This window comes from Buteo buteo, chromosome Z, assembly GCF_964188355.1.
Source record: "Buteo buteo chromosome Z, bButBut1.hap1.1, whole genome shotgun sequence".
NCBI lineage: Eukaryota > Metazoa > Chordata > Aves > Accipitriformes > Accipitridae > Buteo > Buteo buteo.
The window spans coordinates 37,878,280-37,895,342 of record NC_134204.1 but is presented as its reverse complement, the minus strand read 5'-3'; the positions used below and the strand labels follow the sequence as shown (position 1 = coordinate 37,895,342).

The following is a 17,063-nucleotide window of genomic DNA, read 5'->3' as shown; positions in this document are numbered from 1 at the left end:
GAAGAAACTGAATAACCTAAAGAAGCACGCAAAGGTGCATCGAAAATGCCTGTGTCTGATGGAGAGCAGGCAGTGTTCTCCTTCAAATCTTGGCTTGTGCTTTGGGCCAACACCTGGTAAATAGCATTTCTAACTGTATATGGAATAAATGAAGAGGCAAGCAAACTATATGAGGGAGACTTTGATGGTACACCTTCAACAGAGAAACATCACCAAGCATCATTGCTAGCCCATGTTAGAGGAATCAACTTTGGTTTTCAACACTGAGGGATTATTTGACCCACAAAGATAGCTTAACACTGAAATCATATTATCTTTAGTGAAGCTATGTAAAAATTTTGTCGTGAAATCTGAAACCTAGTGAAATATACCAGTCTTGAATATTGTTAATCACAGGCAAAACCCAAAAATGTTGGCGATGGTTTAGGGCTGTGAACAGGTTCAATATACATCTGTTTAAAGGAGATACTGAATTTGTCACACATAACTGAGATCCTAAACTGAACAGTCTGTATCTGTAGAGCAAAGGACTAAGTCTGGCACATTAAGATATGAAATGTGTGTTAATTGGGATTTATCAAGGTAAGAGGTTAACTAATCAGTATACTTTAAGGAGCCAGGAATGCATTATATATGTTAACCAGTAATAATGAAAGAATTTTCCAATATGGAAACCTTTTAGTTCTACAAAATTCTGCAAGGGGATTGCAGTTCACCCACTACTGTCATCTGTGACACCAAATAAACACCCAGGCATAAGATCAGCTGAAGTGAAAGCTCACGTCTTTTATCAGCTGTCTCTATACTCAGCTCAGCAATAAGGCCAAAGTCTCGCACTGAACTCTGTTCTCCTGAAAACAGAAAGCCCATAATCTCAGTGTTGTGCTCATTTGCACCCTCTCATAGTCATTAGCTCCATGCATCTGAAGGATGAAAACATTGCCAGTGCTGTTCCCATGGTCCCACGGGCGTCTTCCTGCCCTGAAGCAAGTCATTAGCTCATGGATCAGTACTTAGCTTACTCACGTTGACAGAGTAACTGTATTGCCATATTCTTTCCAAAAGCCTGATACTACTCTGACATACACTGGCACAATAAATTAGTGGTAACTAAATAGAAAGTTGATTGTGTTAAACCTGCTTAAGTGAGCTCAGACTGTATGCCAAATTGGCAAAATTCTATGGACATATTGTTTGAAGGAGAAAAAAAAAAAGTAAAAAAAAAAATTTGCAGGACACCTGTCCAGCCATTTTTTTCTTCTTTCCCTCTCTTCCCATTATTACTTTTATCAAGGTACAGTCCAAACCCGATCTTAAAGAATGCATCAGTCTGTTTGAGCAGCATGGGTTAAAAGAGAAAGAATTTTCCTCTCTGCAAACACATCAAATAATACAGTTATTTCTTTTGAAAGGCAGAGCTCATTAAGTGGCAAGGGCCAGGTGCAGGACCAGTACACAGCAATACACCAGACTGCCCACCCAGCCATGGCTCCCCAGCATTTCACAATGGTTGCCTGCTGCACTCCTCATGCTGCTGCTCATGGACCCTTCAAGGGCATGAGTGCTCCTTTTTTTAAACCAGAGTATTTTAAAGGGCAAATACACAAATGCCACTTAAATAGAGTTGACTCTGTTTGGCCTTCTGACACAAAGGCAGCCAACCCTTTTGAAAGACCTTTAGGATCTGGTCCAAAGCATGCTAAGGTCAAATGAAAACTCCATCAAATTAAATGTGTTCAGGAGCAGAACATTAAAAGATAGGCTGAAAAGGGGACCCGACACAATTTGTAAAGATTTTTTTTTAATTAATCAAATAAATCTTGTGAATGAGAAGGAAGCTAAACCAAGCAGGCAGGAGGCAAGCTTTCTTCAAACAGCTCTGCTGAAGCACCTCCACTCTGATCCTGCTGCTCTATCTTAGCACTTTTGCCAAGTGGAGGTTGCCAGCTATGCCAAATATAATGATTATTCTATGGTGTGGCCAACCTCCAATTTCATTTTGCTTCACGGTGCACAGCTTGTAATGGCATTTTAAACACATGTAGCACTTTCTTCTGCAGAACAGCTGTTGGAAGATAGTTTAGATGGGTGGTTTGGATCTACTGATGGGGAAAAAAAGCTGAATTAACTTAGTCTGTGAGACATGATACTGGATTTGCTTAATGAGTGTATAACAATTATTTGACACTCTCAGTTTATCCTACCTTTATTAAAATGCAAAAGGATTTAATTCCAACACAATAATTGCAAGGGTAAGTATAAAAATTAAAGTGGTCAAATTCTGACTATAGCCAGATGTGATCCATCCTCTAGATACAATCTCATTAACATTTAGACATGAGATAAGAGGAATGACATGCCAATTTACTGAGGTTATTTCAGCTGACTGCTTTCTAAAGGGTAATCTTTATAAAATGAAAATATGTATTTGCACTTTTAGTCTGCTAAAAATAAAATGTGTCTCTGTGCTGTTAGTTTACAAGGAAAAAGATATCTTCAAACTGCAAATGGATGTTTGTCCTGATCATTCACCACTGGTTGAAAGCCCAAAGACATAATTAAAAAGGATTGCAAGGTAAAGTCACGTGAACCAAGTACTCTTACCTCATTGCAAATTATAAGCATCAGCACAGCTAGACATTCTAAGGGTCCAAATTTTTCTGAAATAAATTGTACTCCCACCCAGAGGAGAGCCATGTGCCTGTTATTTGCATTCCAAGATTCGTTATAAGACCTATATATTCCCAGAAAGCACGTGATCTCAAGCTGGAACAGGCTCCAAGTTTTCTTTTAACAAGTGGAATAAACATAATTCATTTCAACTCCATCCATGTTTAATGTTAAAGAAAGCAGAGTGGTTTCCCCTCCTGTGAACTACACAGTTAAGATTGAGCCTGAAATTCCAGCAGTGCCTGAAAAGCCATTTTAAATCTGAAGATTGTCTATTGCAGGCCTATTACAGCTTCAAAGGATATATACCATTACTAGGTAAGAATTCACTGTTTAGCCCAGATTTTTCAAAAGTAGTTTATACTGCTAATTAATGTTTTCTACCCTCTTTCAACAAAGTGAAATAAACTGAAGAACCTACATTAAAATAGTCATGATAACGGTCAAGAACATTGCAGTGTTCTGCAATACAAGAACTCCTACAACACTTCTTTAAAGCCCTAACGTTCCTGCCACCATGAATAAACAGGAAAAAAAAAAAAGAAAAAAAAAGGGAGAAAAAACCCAGGGGGGCATAAGGTACATGCCTTTAAAGCTGCAAGGAGTAAAGCTGCCACCACTTAAAATTTCCTTAAAAAAAAATCTTTTATGTCTGCCAGAAGTACCCCAGGTTAGTGCTTCTGGAAATGTCAGTGTATGCTAAAGAAGCAAAATGTAGACAGTCATCAAGGCTCACTATGCCCTGCTGCTGGTATCAGAAGAGCTTCCTTCCCCCTTCTGTCCATTCTAGGTGGATCTCAGCCTGAGCTTCGCAGGAAACACCCACTGCTTTGTCCACACAAAACTCATGATGTCCTCAGATCTACAGCATCAATGGCAGAAATGTCACCTGAAAGAAATTTGCTTATCAATGAGCTACATAAAAAAGTAAGTCTGCTTGCACTAATCAAAATCAGCTCTTTCTTTATCTCTCATTACCCTAATACATATTTAACCTGAGGGTGATCCTGCAGCTATCACCTAACACAGAAGCTCCAGAGGAAATGGGCATAAACTCCCAAAGAGTTCTCTAATGAGAAAGAGAAGTAAAGCCCTGTGCTTTTGGACAAGAAAGCAAGAAGGATCACTTGTACAAAATGAAATCACTGTCAGTGGATAGGGCACTCAGGTGAAGACAGTTACAAGAAAAAAAAAAGCCTGTAAACTACAAGCTGAACAAAGGACTTCTTATAATATAAACAATCTGACATTTATAATATAAATAATCTGACAGAAGTAAGACTAATAGAGCTAGGTATCCAATTTTATTCTTAAAAAAATCCAGCTTAAGTGTTTAACAGTAATTTCTGAATTTATTAAAGAGTTGTCAGGCAGTCATTTTATATATGGACTATGAGGTGAATAACAAGTCTTTCCTACCCTCTCCACTAACACACAGTACACAGAAATCATTTAAACTATCTGGAATAATATGTAAAAACCACAAGTGTCACACATCCTTAAATCACAACAGCTGCCTGGCCATCCAGGAGCTGCCATCCTTGATGAGAGAACCACGTTTCTTCTAAGAGCATGTGTGTACACATGTGTGTGGGTGCACAGAGGGAGAAACATGAAGAGTAGCAAAACCTCTGTTCATATCCTGAGACCTATAAAAGAAGTTCAGCCTTAAGAAAATAAATCTTAGTCACATATTGGAATTGAATTTAAAATTTTGTTTGGAATGGTGCTATCCCTACAGAATCCAACCATTTGTCAGTGTCACACAGAAAAGAGTGTGTATAAATGCAGATCACATTGTTTAAAACTGCTAAAGTTATATTTTTCAAGCACTCAGTGTGTTCCCTAGATTAAACAGCAAGATAGTGAAAAATGCAGTTAACCTCTTGTTGGACTAAGGCACTGATACAGACTTTAAGCCACGGTTATTTCCCAGATGATATGCACCTCTGGGTTTGGTTAAGAAATTTAAATCATCTGTTTCTTATCATATCCCCATTGTTTAGGGGTATGATGAACTGTCAGTGACAATATGCAAGGCTCCTTCGAGGCCACTGCCTAGACTTGTCTTTTGCTACTGTGAAAATGATATTAGGGACAGAAAACCAGTATTTTTCCCTATTATATGGTCTTTCTGCCCTCCCTTTTCAGATACGTCCAAGTGCATCCCTATATGAATTCTTGCCAAGCCATACTTCTCCTTCTTTGAGTAATCCTTGATCATCTTCTGATGGTTGTCACTTAGGTCAAATACATACTTCACACAGTACTGAAATGCTGTCTGTAGTGAACCAGGAAGAAGCTGGTCTCAGCACTTACCTAGGTATGTAACAGCAGGAGACAAGGCCAGTGACCTCATCTCTTTTTAAGAAACATATCTTTCAAAATTTCAACCAATGCAAATATATAGTTTATAAGAATTCATTTGCACAATGTTGTGTATCTTTGTTGCATTCCATCCAAGGAAACAGCTGGATTACAGTTTAGATGGGAAATTGCTTGGATATCTCTGGCTTTTGAAGGAAGGCAAGGCAGAACAAAATCACAGCCAGCTGAATTAATATTCATAATTACTATCAAACAAAATGTTAATATGCAAGACATTCCTGACTAGTTGTTGAAACTTTTCAGAGTGATTACTTAGAAACATTTTAAGTAAAATATTCTGACACATCCACTTTGCAATGAACAAAAAACATGTTTAATGTATCTAGGCAAAGAGTTGCACTTCATTTTAAACAGTATTGTATGACTGAAGGACATCCACTCTTCCAGAATAACTGTACCATACTGAAGAAAGGGCTTATTAAAGTATGCCTTATCCTTGTGAGGAGCATAATTCCCTGGAAGCACTAGGATTCCCCATGAAAATAGCTGCCCTCCAGCTCCAAGCAGATTTCTGCCCATTTCATGCACCTCACGAAAGCAGAGGTCCCCAAGCCAGCCTTAGCAATATGTCCAAGCACTTACTGGGAATGAACACCAACCTATTTTCTTTTCCCAAGTGGTCTGCTTCAGTGTCAGGATGGATGAACACTGTTTAGCTGGTGTGGTAGATAGCTTCTCTTCCCATTACCCTGAGTGTATCCCTTGTAAAGACAAAGAGAGGACGTCAGCCACTAGACCTGGCACCCAGCCGCCCTCCAAAAGGACCACACAAGCCAGAAAAACCTGCCTACCTGGCATTCTTACCAAAGTAATGGGAGTTCTGCTCTCACAGAAGTTAAAAGAAGATGAAGAGAGAAAATGCCCTTGCATCCAAGCTGCCAGAGCTGTTTACTGCACCTGAGATGCTGAGTGACCACAGGTACAATTGCTCCCGTGATTCACCGCATGCTGTTCCATATGGCCAAATCAAAAGGACGATTATAGAACTGTCCAAACTACTGCTAAAACACTGTTTTCTCTGGCAAATCACCTGGAAAGAAAAGTAGTTGCAATGAGGATCAGACATGTTGAGGTGGAAGTGGCTATACCTTGTACACTGGCTCCCCTGCTCCCTGCAGGGCAACAGCTCCCTTCTACTGGGTGTGGGACTGTGAGCTGAACATTACCAGCCCACTTGCCTCAGGCTTCCACAGTCTTGGAAATTAACTTAGGAAATTTTGCCTCCTTTGCACTTGCAAGACCAGGCAAAAGGCCTGTGAGGGGATCAAGAGTGTATTTCCTATGGAAAACCCCTGGCACAGGGAGCCCTTGATCTGAGTGACTCCACGCCCCAAGGAAGGCACTGGCACAGGAGCACACATGTGTGAGGGTATATACTGTACTTTGGGTAATTACTTTATGTTCAGATTTTGCTAGTGCAGATAAATAGGCCAGGATTTATTTTTATATTTCAGCCTCTTAGAAAGGAATAAAAAAAAAAGTCCAAATCTCCTTCTGGGTAGTTTTTAATTTACTCTTTCTTCAGGATCAACATCATCTATCAGTTAGAAGAAACAGGGGAAGACACCTTGATGAGAAGGGGAGAAGAAGAAATCTCACTGAGATCCTCTTGCAGCTTTTCAATACTTATTCTGCTCCTTTGAACACAGACAGGGGGAAAGGCAATAGGTGGACAATTTTTTTTTACCCTGAAGGAAGACACCTGATACAGATACAGCTAGCTCAGTTTCCAGGGACATAAGTAAAAATTTGCTGTGTTAGTCCTTTTCAGTGCTGCATTCCTTTTTGTCTTCTTTTACTCTTAACAGCACAGTCATGGAAGGCAGGCTTATTAATAAGGGAACAGAAAAAGGGAAATTATGGCATCTTTTCCTTTTGCACAGGAAAGCAAAGGTTAACCAAGGGGGAAATAACCCCTCCTCCCTTCCTAGCCATATATAACCTGATATGGTTATTGCACAAATAATAAGGACGAAGTGTCACACTGAAGTCTGTCATCCTGAAAACACATTTGCACCCTTTGACAGTTGTTAGCTCCACACATCAAGTGCTCTCTGAAGAACGAAAACATTGTCAGTGCTGTCCCCATAGTCCCATGGGATTCTTCCTGTCCTGAAGCAAGTCATATAACTGTATAGATGCAGTGTCTTCAAACATAATAGGGAGTACACAGCTTCTAGTCTGCAACAAAACAGGGAAGAAATGATAAACGGCTATCTCAGGAGTTTAGGAGCTAAACAGCCATCCCCAAACTTGGACTGGAAGTTGTATCCCAGGAGAAATGTGCCAAACGTGAGCTCATTTCTTCACCCAAAAGGGCAGCAGCCAGCTGGGGGGGCGGGTTGCTGGCAGAGGATGGAGCTGACACCATATCACTTCAACATGCTGCACGCTGTGCTCCCTGTAACATTTTATAACAGTGCCTTATAAAACTCAGATCAGTCCTATCTCTCACTCCACTTACCCATATGAAAATATACACCAGGAGAGTGATGTGAATACAAGAGCTTGCTTTCTTGCTCTCACAAACCCAGGTTACAACACCCTGTTGTATTTAAATCCTGCCGTGCTGGTGTAAACACCAGGCATGGGTGATCCAATACAGAGCAGGTCCAAGCTGGCTCAGCTTCAGACTTGTCGCCTGATTGACTCAGAAGGGTTTTCGAGGCTAGGACTGGTTCAGATGCAGGATGGGTGAAATCACTTTCCAGAATTCGGAACCCACCCAACAGCGTGGGTTCAAAAGTGCATCTTGCACTCCAGGACTTCGGGTTTGCCTTCCACGTAGCAAGAACTGCAGTCGGGGAAAGAGCCCACAGAGGCACACAGAAAGGAAAAGAGAGAAAAGTAAAACTCTTATCTGTCACAAGGCCTACTGCATGCCAAATGTTTCCTAAGTGGTGAGAGGTGAAAGCTATGTGCTGGCTGGGCTGCGTCCATCAGCTTCAGGAAAAAATGGCCAACATATGGCTGACACTCCCAGCCCCACAGGTGAACCACTGTCTCCCCCAAAGAGCCAGGGGAATGTGTATTAGCCATTTTCCCTTGCTTTAGTAAACTGACCTTAAGCTTCAGATATTCACCCAGCCTAACTCTCCATACAGGTCATGCCATCCAACAGTGAGTCCTCTTATGTGCGCCAAACCCCATGTGGACTGGATTTAGAAACTCTGGTTCTGAAAGTCTGAGCTAGAAGACTTTGTCACATCAGCATAGATTTTAACAGGCTCATCAGCCCTAGAATGGCTCAGCCTCGTCTGGAGCAGGTCAGAGCATTAGGACAAGGTGTCATAGGCTGCAATAGAAAGATGGCACTCTCTGGTCAGGAGGCATTTCAGTGAATGGGATTTCTGTAATTTCAGATAAACACCTGCAATTATGAGGTTTATTCAAAATAAATGAAGCCTCCCATTCTTCTGATGGTCTGCCATCTCCCTCAGTTACCTCACGGAGCCATGTATGTGTTTATTTTAACAACAAGGGGCCATATAAAGGGTTGAAACTTTAAACTTTGGTGGAGGCAGGAAAACTGAAAGGGAAATATTTATGTAAAAAAGTAGGGGGGGAAGAGAAAGAGGGGAAGAGAGGAAGAGGGAAAGGGAGGGAGGAAGGAAAAAAGAAAGGAAGGAAGAAGGGGGGGAAGGGAAGAGGGAGAAGTAAATAAATAAATAAATCACAGAGAAAGCTCAAGATCCCATGTTGTAACAAAAAATAAAGGGAAGACAGGAAAAAAAATGTTCATGGGACCCTTAGGAATTAACTATAAACCTCAGAGTTTATCTTACATATTTATTCCCCCCCCTTGATCACCAAGTAATTGTTCGCAAATTAATGTTTCTTTAAAGGAAAAGGCACTCAATTGTTGAGAGTTTGCAGTACCAAGCTGGAGTTTTCTAGGAGTACCAGATTTTCTTTTTTTCATGATTTTACACTGAATTACAAAGATGGAAGGACCTAGACACTACCAGGATATAAACTGCTGCTACTCTCATGCTGCCCTGTAATATCACACATGGTGAAAATATTTATGCTTCCATTGCTCTCACCAAATAAAAGAAAAGACATAGCCACACTTTGGAACCAGTATGCTGCAGAGAAAGGGTATGCATTCCTCTCTAATTTAGTCTTCAGCTCTAGTAAGATGTGATAACACACTCCCACTTGCCCTGGTGCTCACCAGCACTGACGGGTGGCTGAGCCCATCAGAGAATGATGACACTGCTAAAGTTTGGATTAGCAAGGCAGAGTCTTACGATTCAAGCTGTGACAACTCATGTTTTTGTTTTCAGAGAATTCCCTCTGTCCTTGAGCTGATTCAGATCTTTTATCTTTAAAACATGGCCCTGGCTAGACCTTTAAGGAACATATTGGTGATACCACAGTAACATGAACCCCCCCCCCCCCCTCTCTTTTTTAAAAGTTACAGGGACTATGAAAATGTCATATCCAAAACACATTTATAATCATAATCCATCCATATACCAAAATGAAAAAAGAAAAGACAGCCCTGGGCTTGTAAAGGGCAGTTATATTTGCCCTCAACAACAGATGCTTTTAACAGTCCAGGCTGAAAGAAATATGGGGATTTAAATAAGCCAGTTAAGTAAGTAAATAAATAAATAATCCACCAATATGATGCCAGCACCAGAACGGTAGGAGAACTTATTGCTTCCTTTATTCCCTTTCATTTCTGGGTCTGTTGATATAGCACAGGATCTGAACAATACACTAGCAAACTTCAAACAGGGACTGAGATTATATCCAACAAAGCTAGAAGGGGAAATTTGACACCCCTACAGTACATTCATATGGAAACAAAATGAGTAATATTTATTTTATGGGACAGTTTGAATTTATTATAAGTTGCATATAATTTCCTGTCTCATTTCTTGAGCACTCTTGGAATTTATTTCAGGATGTCTTACGTTATCACACACCCCCTTCCCTCCACCCTGACACCCTCTCTGCTGGACTTGCTCTACAAGAAGTCCCTGAAAGGCAGAAATCTCAGGACAACCTCTAAAGGGTTGAAGCTTTGGAAGAAATTCCATAAAGGCAGTGCAGATGAAAATGGAAACAATGTTAAAATTAATATACTGTAGACTCAGTGAACATACCACTTATTTCTGTACACAACTCGAAAAAGGACTGCTCCTATAAACAGTCCAAATAATTCACAGGTGGCAAAACTATTAGGATTTATACATAGGATTGCCTTGGAAGCAAATTAAATCTCACAAGTACAAATGCTGCTTTTCCTCCCCCAGTCACCTGTCCATATTGCCTTCCAATTTCACCACAACTTTAGCTACTTTTATAAGAAATTTGGAAAAGTTGGTTTCTGGCAGCAAAAAGAAAAAACGTGCTCATATGTGAAATGAAATTCTAATCAGGGTACTTAAAGGAAGAAAAAATTAAAAAAAACCCTAGAAATGCACCTGGAGTTAGTAATCTTTGATATGGTAACATCTCACTGTCAGTGAAGCAGAGAGAAGGTCCTGGCCTACAGTAGTCTTCAATGTGCACACTCAGATTCAGGCCGTAACAAACTGACAACACCCAGCAAAGGTGTCGTGTTGAAAATAAGATAAATTGGCCACTCAGAGGTTTCACAAGAAGATATTCATGACCAATGCTTTTTGAACGTATTTTAATTGCTCCTGTGCATGGCATCTAAATACCACATGTAAAAGCTCAACATAAAAACAGTTATTATATGAAAAGACTTTAATACAAAGTCTGAGCAGGTGGAATTTAATATAGTTCTACTGCAGTTAACAGAGGCAAATAAATTTGTATAGATGAGAAGCTTGCTCTCAAATCTTAGCTAATACTATACTTATGAACCATTATATTTGTATTAGCAGTTAGCATTCTAGGAATGGTATTTGTCACTTCCAAAAAGGAGGGCAAAAACTTTAAAGGCTGATGACCCTATCTGGCTGTGGGAGAGCCTTCAAGAGAGACAGATAAGATACTGCATACAATTATCTTGAAAGACAAATGAAACATTTGAGAATAGCATCTTTAAAACCATGATACCAACCTTTAAATCTTTCTAGTATCTATAATCCCCAATAGACAACCCTCTCTCTGTGTCCACTTTGCATATGGAAATATTTTGGCTGATTAAAAAAATAGGTCTGAACATGTAGAGTGAGTCTTAGCACGCATGATAGCAAATCTCAGACCTGTGATGAAATGTTTTACATTCCCTGAGATAGAAGGACATCTAAATGATCAGGTTGCACTAAGCATTGACTATTATTGGTCTGTGTTCAACACTATATAGCATTAAGGACCTAGAAAAGATTTTCCATCACTCCATGAAATGTATATCTCTTGGTTACTTCCCCAATTTTGCCTGAACATACATTTAAGGGCTAGGGGATGTTATAAGACCTTGAATATTCAAAGCTGGTCAACCATCTGTTATGACAAGCCTAACTCCACTGGCTGATATGAAATGATGGAGGTGCCAAAAGCAAAAGTTAGCCATTCCTGTACACCAGTTAGGAATAAGTTCTGGTTCATAACAGAGTATGATATTCTGATGGAATTCAATGTTTCATGCCAGCTTCTGATTAGTTGCTGTCCACCACATGAGAAGACTTCTTTCATAACTGCCCTTGGCTTGGACTGGAACAAGTAATTTCTTTCTCCTTTTCCTGCTCCCCATCCTGATACCATAGCATCTGGTGGTTGATGTGTTTTCACTGTTTTTTCACTATGTTCAGCTTTCTGATTGTTTCTGTAAGGATGGTCTTATTATTCTGCTTTCCTTCCTCATACGAGAGAGTACATGCCTCCGTGGCAACAGACTGCAATTTCCCATTTCTTTTCCATGTAATTGTTGCCCATACAGTAATAATTTTCTTACTTTTCTTACAAGCTTAAGAAAATAGCTAAGAAAAGCAATAGAAACAACAGTGCCATCTGCAGATTTGACAGGACAACAACCCTGTAACAGAAACCACGAGGTTATATTTGGATGGCTAACAACACAGTTATAAGGGTTTCAGTTTTTGTTTCCTTCAGTGAGAAATCAGTTATGCAGAGATTGATAGCCCTCTCCTGAAGAATTATTTGTCTGGGCATGTGGACTACTCAGGCTTTACATTAACTCACGAACTTCCTAAGCATATAAGTTTGTCCAGCTGACAGATCCATGACTACAGGTGACTATACTACAATGTTTAGACTCTCCACAGTGTTTAATTTCATAGTTCCTTTTACTATTCTTTGCCAAACATATGAATCTAGCAAAAGTCATTAAAACAAAACATTTTTAACTTTACTGACATTTGAGGGGCAGACCAATAGCTCAACAGCCTACATAAAGTACTGACTCCCATTCACTGAAGTCCAAAAGAAAAAAAACCTGTAACACAACCTTAGTTCAGTTCATGAAAGCCTTTGCACTTGGTAGAAAAAGAGCGAATAAATGATATACTTAAAAAAAAAATCTGAAGGAAGAGATCAATAAAATAAGTCCAAACACAAAATTCTAGAGGAATGTAAGAAGAAAGTGATGAGTATACATACTTAGTATTATCTAGACCTTCATATAAGAAATTGTTTTGTTTTATAGACAAGACATTCAGAGCACAGCAGCACTGGCAACAAACCACAAGGGTGAGAAATTGTGCACTCCTTCCCATGAATAAATCTTAGCTTTGTATAGCTGTACTCTGTATTTCAGTGCATTTTACCCAACTGATGTGATCAAATCTCTACATAGGCATGACTACACATGAAAATGTATGTGTGCACTTTGGACCCTGTACTGGAAAAATCCTGCTCTATACAGCTACAGTTGTAGAAACAGAGGAGCAGACATACAACAGTAGGTAGACCTATCTACACGTGAAAGGAAAAACTGTCAAGCTTTGTACATTCAGATGTAAACAAGAAACATCATATTCATTCCACTGGCTAATTGTGCTTGTGGTCATCCAAGACAGACCCAGTTAGATAATAGGGGAATGTAATGCCAAAGAGCCTGGAAGGAATGGACTATTGTATTTGACTATTTTCCATGTACAAATTAGCACAGCAAAAGAAAGAAATCCTGCAGAAAAACACATGTACTTTATTACAGTTCCTAGTGTTACTTTTGTAAGTAGCACAACAGCAACAAAAAGAGCTAAAAAAAAGCTGCTGAAAAGATGCAAACAACAAATGCAAATGTGATTATTAAATGCCCTTCTGACATGAAGTGATTTGACTTCAAGTTCAGATGAACACATGGCTGGTTATGGTTTTGGCTACATTTCCTTTGAGTTAGACAACTGTGATTTGCTTGTGTTAGGCTTTTATTTTTAAAGCAATAGAAAAGGGAATCTTCAGAATAGATTGCCTGCTTTCTTTTGTTTCTTGTAAAAGTGGTGTGCTAATATTTCCTTAGCATGCAAAAGTTCACCGAGCAATGAGCAAAATTCTCCAAATACCCCGTCTTAGTCTGCAAAGAGAGAAACTGTCTTTTCAAGTTACTTTCAGTCTGATATTACTTTTTCAAAACAGGCATCTAGTGTTATGGCTCAGATTCTCAAAAGTATCTATGAAAGTACCTAACTCCCGTTTATGCCAGGGAAACTGGATGTCTGAGCATGGAGCAAGTTCTAGGGCAGTTAAACAATAAACTGCTGAGCCCCCACAGACCTTACCGAAACACCACTCAACTGAAAATGAATACAATTTCTTCTGAAGAAGGTTAAGAACTCTGATGGAGTAGTGAGCTACACTCACTACTACACCACTCCAGGTCATCTGCCCTGAAGTAGACTCTACCTGCTGGCTAACGAGGGTAAGAGGAGAGGTTATTGCTGATACTGACCCTTAGCATCATGTGAGCATGCACTGTGCACGTCTGGGCTGTGCAACCTCATTACTGAGGCAAGGGTGTGGAACAAAGAGTTTAGGCGCTACTTTGCTCTACAGTGCCTTACTGAAAATATTGGAACATGTGATAAATTATTGGAAGACCAATCATGTAAGCATTTGTTACCTAGCCTTAGTGCTTACAGCTGTGAACTTCTGCTGGTGTTACTTGAGTGCTACATGACTAGAAGCTGCTCATGTTTCTCAGTGTGGGCAAGACAGGGGTTTTAGAGAGATACAAGGTGAAACACATAAATTGAAATGCTGATTGTCATAGTTTTCAAACTAATTCCATGTACTTGACTAAAGGCTAATACCTACGAGGCTAATAGCCAGGTTACACACCTGACCCAATGCCTCTTTTTTTCTCAAAAACATCCATGAGCTTTCTACTATGCCCTGTGTGACCTCATGCTGCAATGAACTACAGTAGTAATATGTATACCAAGGTATCCTACAACTTACCTCTATCTCTAGCCAACTATAAGTCAAATTCTTGCATGTTTACCTAATCTCCTGCTGAAAGCAAGTGAGAGATTTTCCTGAGTATGGAAAGAGCAAAAGAATAGCCTGATTCAAAAAAGAAAGTTAAGCTTGCTTCACATCACTATTCTTAAGGCACAAAGATTTGGTGGGAGGTGTGGGGGGGGAAATCTCTTGAGGCAGGGTAAGTCATACAAACTACTATAGTATGGAACATAATGCATAATAGTTGGCAGCAGAATGCACTATTTATTTTCATGAATTAAGGACTGAGAACTTAATTCACAAGCAGGAGAGTGAAGCACAAATGTTATGAGTATGAGCTTAACATGCGGCCAAATCCTACAGTCCTTACAAAGTCTTGTTGAGTCATATCTCCTGTTGATCTTCCCTAAATTAGTACTGCAGGATTGACTCATAACATATTATAGTCATCAGGTTATAAACATCTCATTTTCATAAATGAAAGAAAATTTATGCTGACTTTATGCTGTTTTGTGTGAATTCAGTATTTTAAATGAATAGACCTTTAAACAAAATAAGACTTTTAGACCAATCCAGACAGCACTTATTCCTTGTGATTAGTTAGTATTTAGTGATTCTATATTCAATTTTTTTTAAAAAAAATCATATAATATTTTTAATAAGCATTTTGAATAGGGTTATCCCATTGTTTAAGTCCCCATCTGGCTGCTAAAAAAAATGTCTTAAGATTAGTTTACAATGATTATCATAGATTGTATTATAGAGATAAATAGGAAGATGCAAGCTGCTATAAAATTCATACATTTCTTTAAGATTCTTCCCTATTTGAATGACTACATTCAGTCAAATCTTCAGAAAAAGACAATATACATGTATGCCAAGAATGTGGGTGCATATTACTATTCTTACTGCAGATTTTCTGATAGCAAACTTACATCTCATACTTACAAAATTAAGTATGAGTCAAAATGGAACATTTAATCTCAATCAAACAGCAGAGCTATAGTGGTCAGCTGTAGAGCATCCTATCAGGATAATGAGGGGAAGTATGTGAGAAAATCATAAAGTAATGATCGGCTTTGCAGCCCTGAAGTATACCAGATATCACATAATGTATCTTCTAGAAGTTGGTATAAACTTGTCTCTGTAATGAGTTACAGCAGTAATGAGAGCTTACTTAAACTGGCTGCAGGAAAAAGTTCGGTACATGCTGTACCTTGTTTCTCTGCATGTGCACGACTGAAAAATACTTTTTCTCTTCTGTTTTTTTCAGGAAGGAAGAAAATTTCAGGAACATTACAGCATGATAAGGTTTGATTTAAAGAGGGGAGAAACAGCTCTTCTCTAAATCCCAAGCAGTTAAATCACCATTCGCAGGTCATTGCTCTCCAAGTTTATAAAAGTGATGCCAACATCAACTTCTTGGTTCTACCTGCAGCAACTCACAATATCAAGGCTCCACGCCTGCAACACTGTAGAGAGGACAGGAGTTACACGATGAGTTCGAAACAAAGTCTCTCTAACTGCAGTCCCGAAGATTAAAAACATACCCACCCGCATATATACACACAGACACAGTATCAGCTGCAATCGACACATACTTGCGGGAAAGAAATGGCATTTACCAGGATGAGGGAAGCCAGGAGCAGGGCGCCAGCAGTTGCCCAGCGGCAGCCCTCCATGGTCCCGTCCGTGCCGGACCTGGGGTCGGACGCTGCACAGGCTGCGGGGCGCTCGGCTGCCTGCTGTCACATCCAGCGCCGGTGCGAACCTTCAGCCCTGCTTCTCCGCCTCCATCAGCCCTGCTCACATTTCCTGACCCAGGCGTGGGTGGGTGGGTTGGGGTGAGCCGCGGGGAAGCGCTCCCTGAGCCAGCGAGCAGCCAATCCCCCTCTTGCTAGTCAGACAAGCAGCACGACAAAGCCAAGGGGTCTAGGGAAAGGGTAACAGTGAAGGACAGAGGGGAAGAGAGAGGGAGAGAGAGAGAGGAGGGGGAGAAGGAGGAGGAGAGAGTCAGAATGGCACAGCTGAAGGGAGTGCTCTGCCTTCAGCTAGCCGTCCTCCAGGAGCTCTGCTCCACCACTTGCCGTGAGCTGTTCACGCTTATTGCTAGGTCAGTAGCTCTCCTCCCGAGCATGCATTGTTCCAGACAGGAGGGAAACTTAATCTGTGTCAATACATAACGTATGCCATAAAAGGCACCAATCGGAAAATGCTGAAATCCTCCAGGGAGAATGTATGTTTTACTAAAGCCTTGCATTCTTTACAGAAAAATGCTCTCTGGAAGCCTTTTACACCATTTGTTCAGCAATAAAGGAGTCTGACTCCACTCCCAAACCGTAAACTAGGAATGTTTCTAACAGGACTGAGTGACGGTTTTTCTGTCACTACTTCTTTCTTTTGGGGGAAATTTGAAACCTACCCTATTCTGCATTAGAAGGAAAGTGAGCTTATGGGAGGAAGAATTTTGCACAGAAAGGCAAAGATCCACACAACTCGGGAAAGCTGGGAACTCTGCCTTTTAAGTATTGACATATAGGAGTTTCAAATCACTGCTCTCACTGTGTTAAGGATTCATGCAGTCTGCATGCCTATGCCCCTGCATTGCCTGAAGTCTCCAGCTATTTTTTTTTTTTTTTGTCAGTCTGTTTGCTTTA

The 17,063-nt window shown here is 40.1% G+C and overlaps 1 protein-coding gene across 3 annotated transcripts in view; it reads right to left on the bottom strand.

Moving 5' to 3' along the window:
• Positions 1 to 17,063, bottom strand: part of ADAMTSL1 (ADAMTS like 1) — a 476,591-nt gene that overhangs the window by 176,348 nt on the left and 283,180 nt on the right. Inside the window, exon 1 of one of the 3 annotated variants that reach the window (XM_075019772.1) lies at positions 16,008 to 16,557. The exons of the other annotated variants lie outside the window; for them this stretch is intronic. Coding sequence (XP_074875873.1) covers positions 16,008 to 16,088 — 81 coding nt within the window. The 5' untranslated portion in view covers positions 16,089 to 16,557. Of the gene's footprint in view, positions 1 to 16,007; positions 16,558 to 17,063 lie in introns of those variants that run through there. 3 annotated transcript variants of the gene reach the window in all.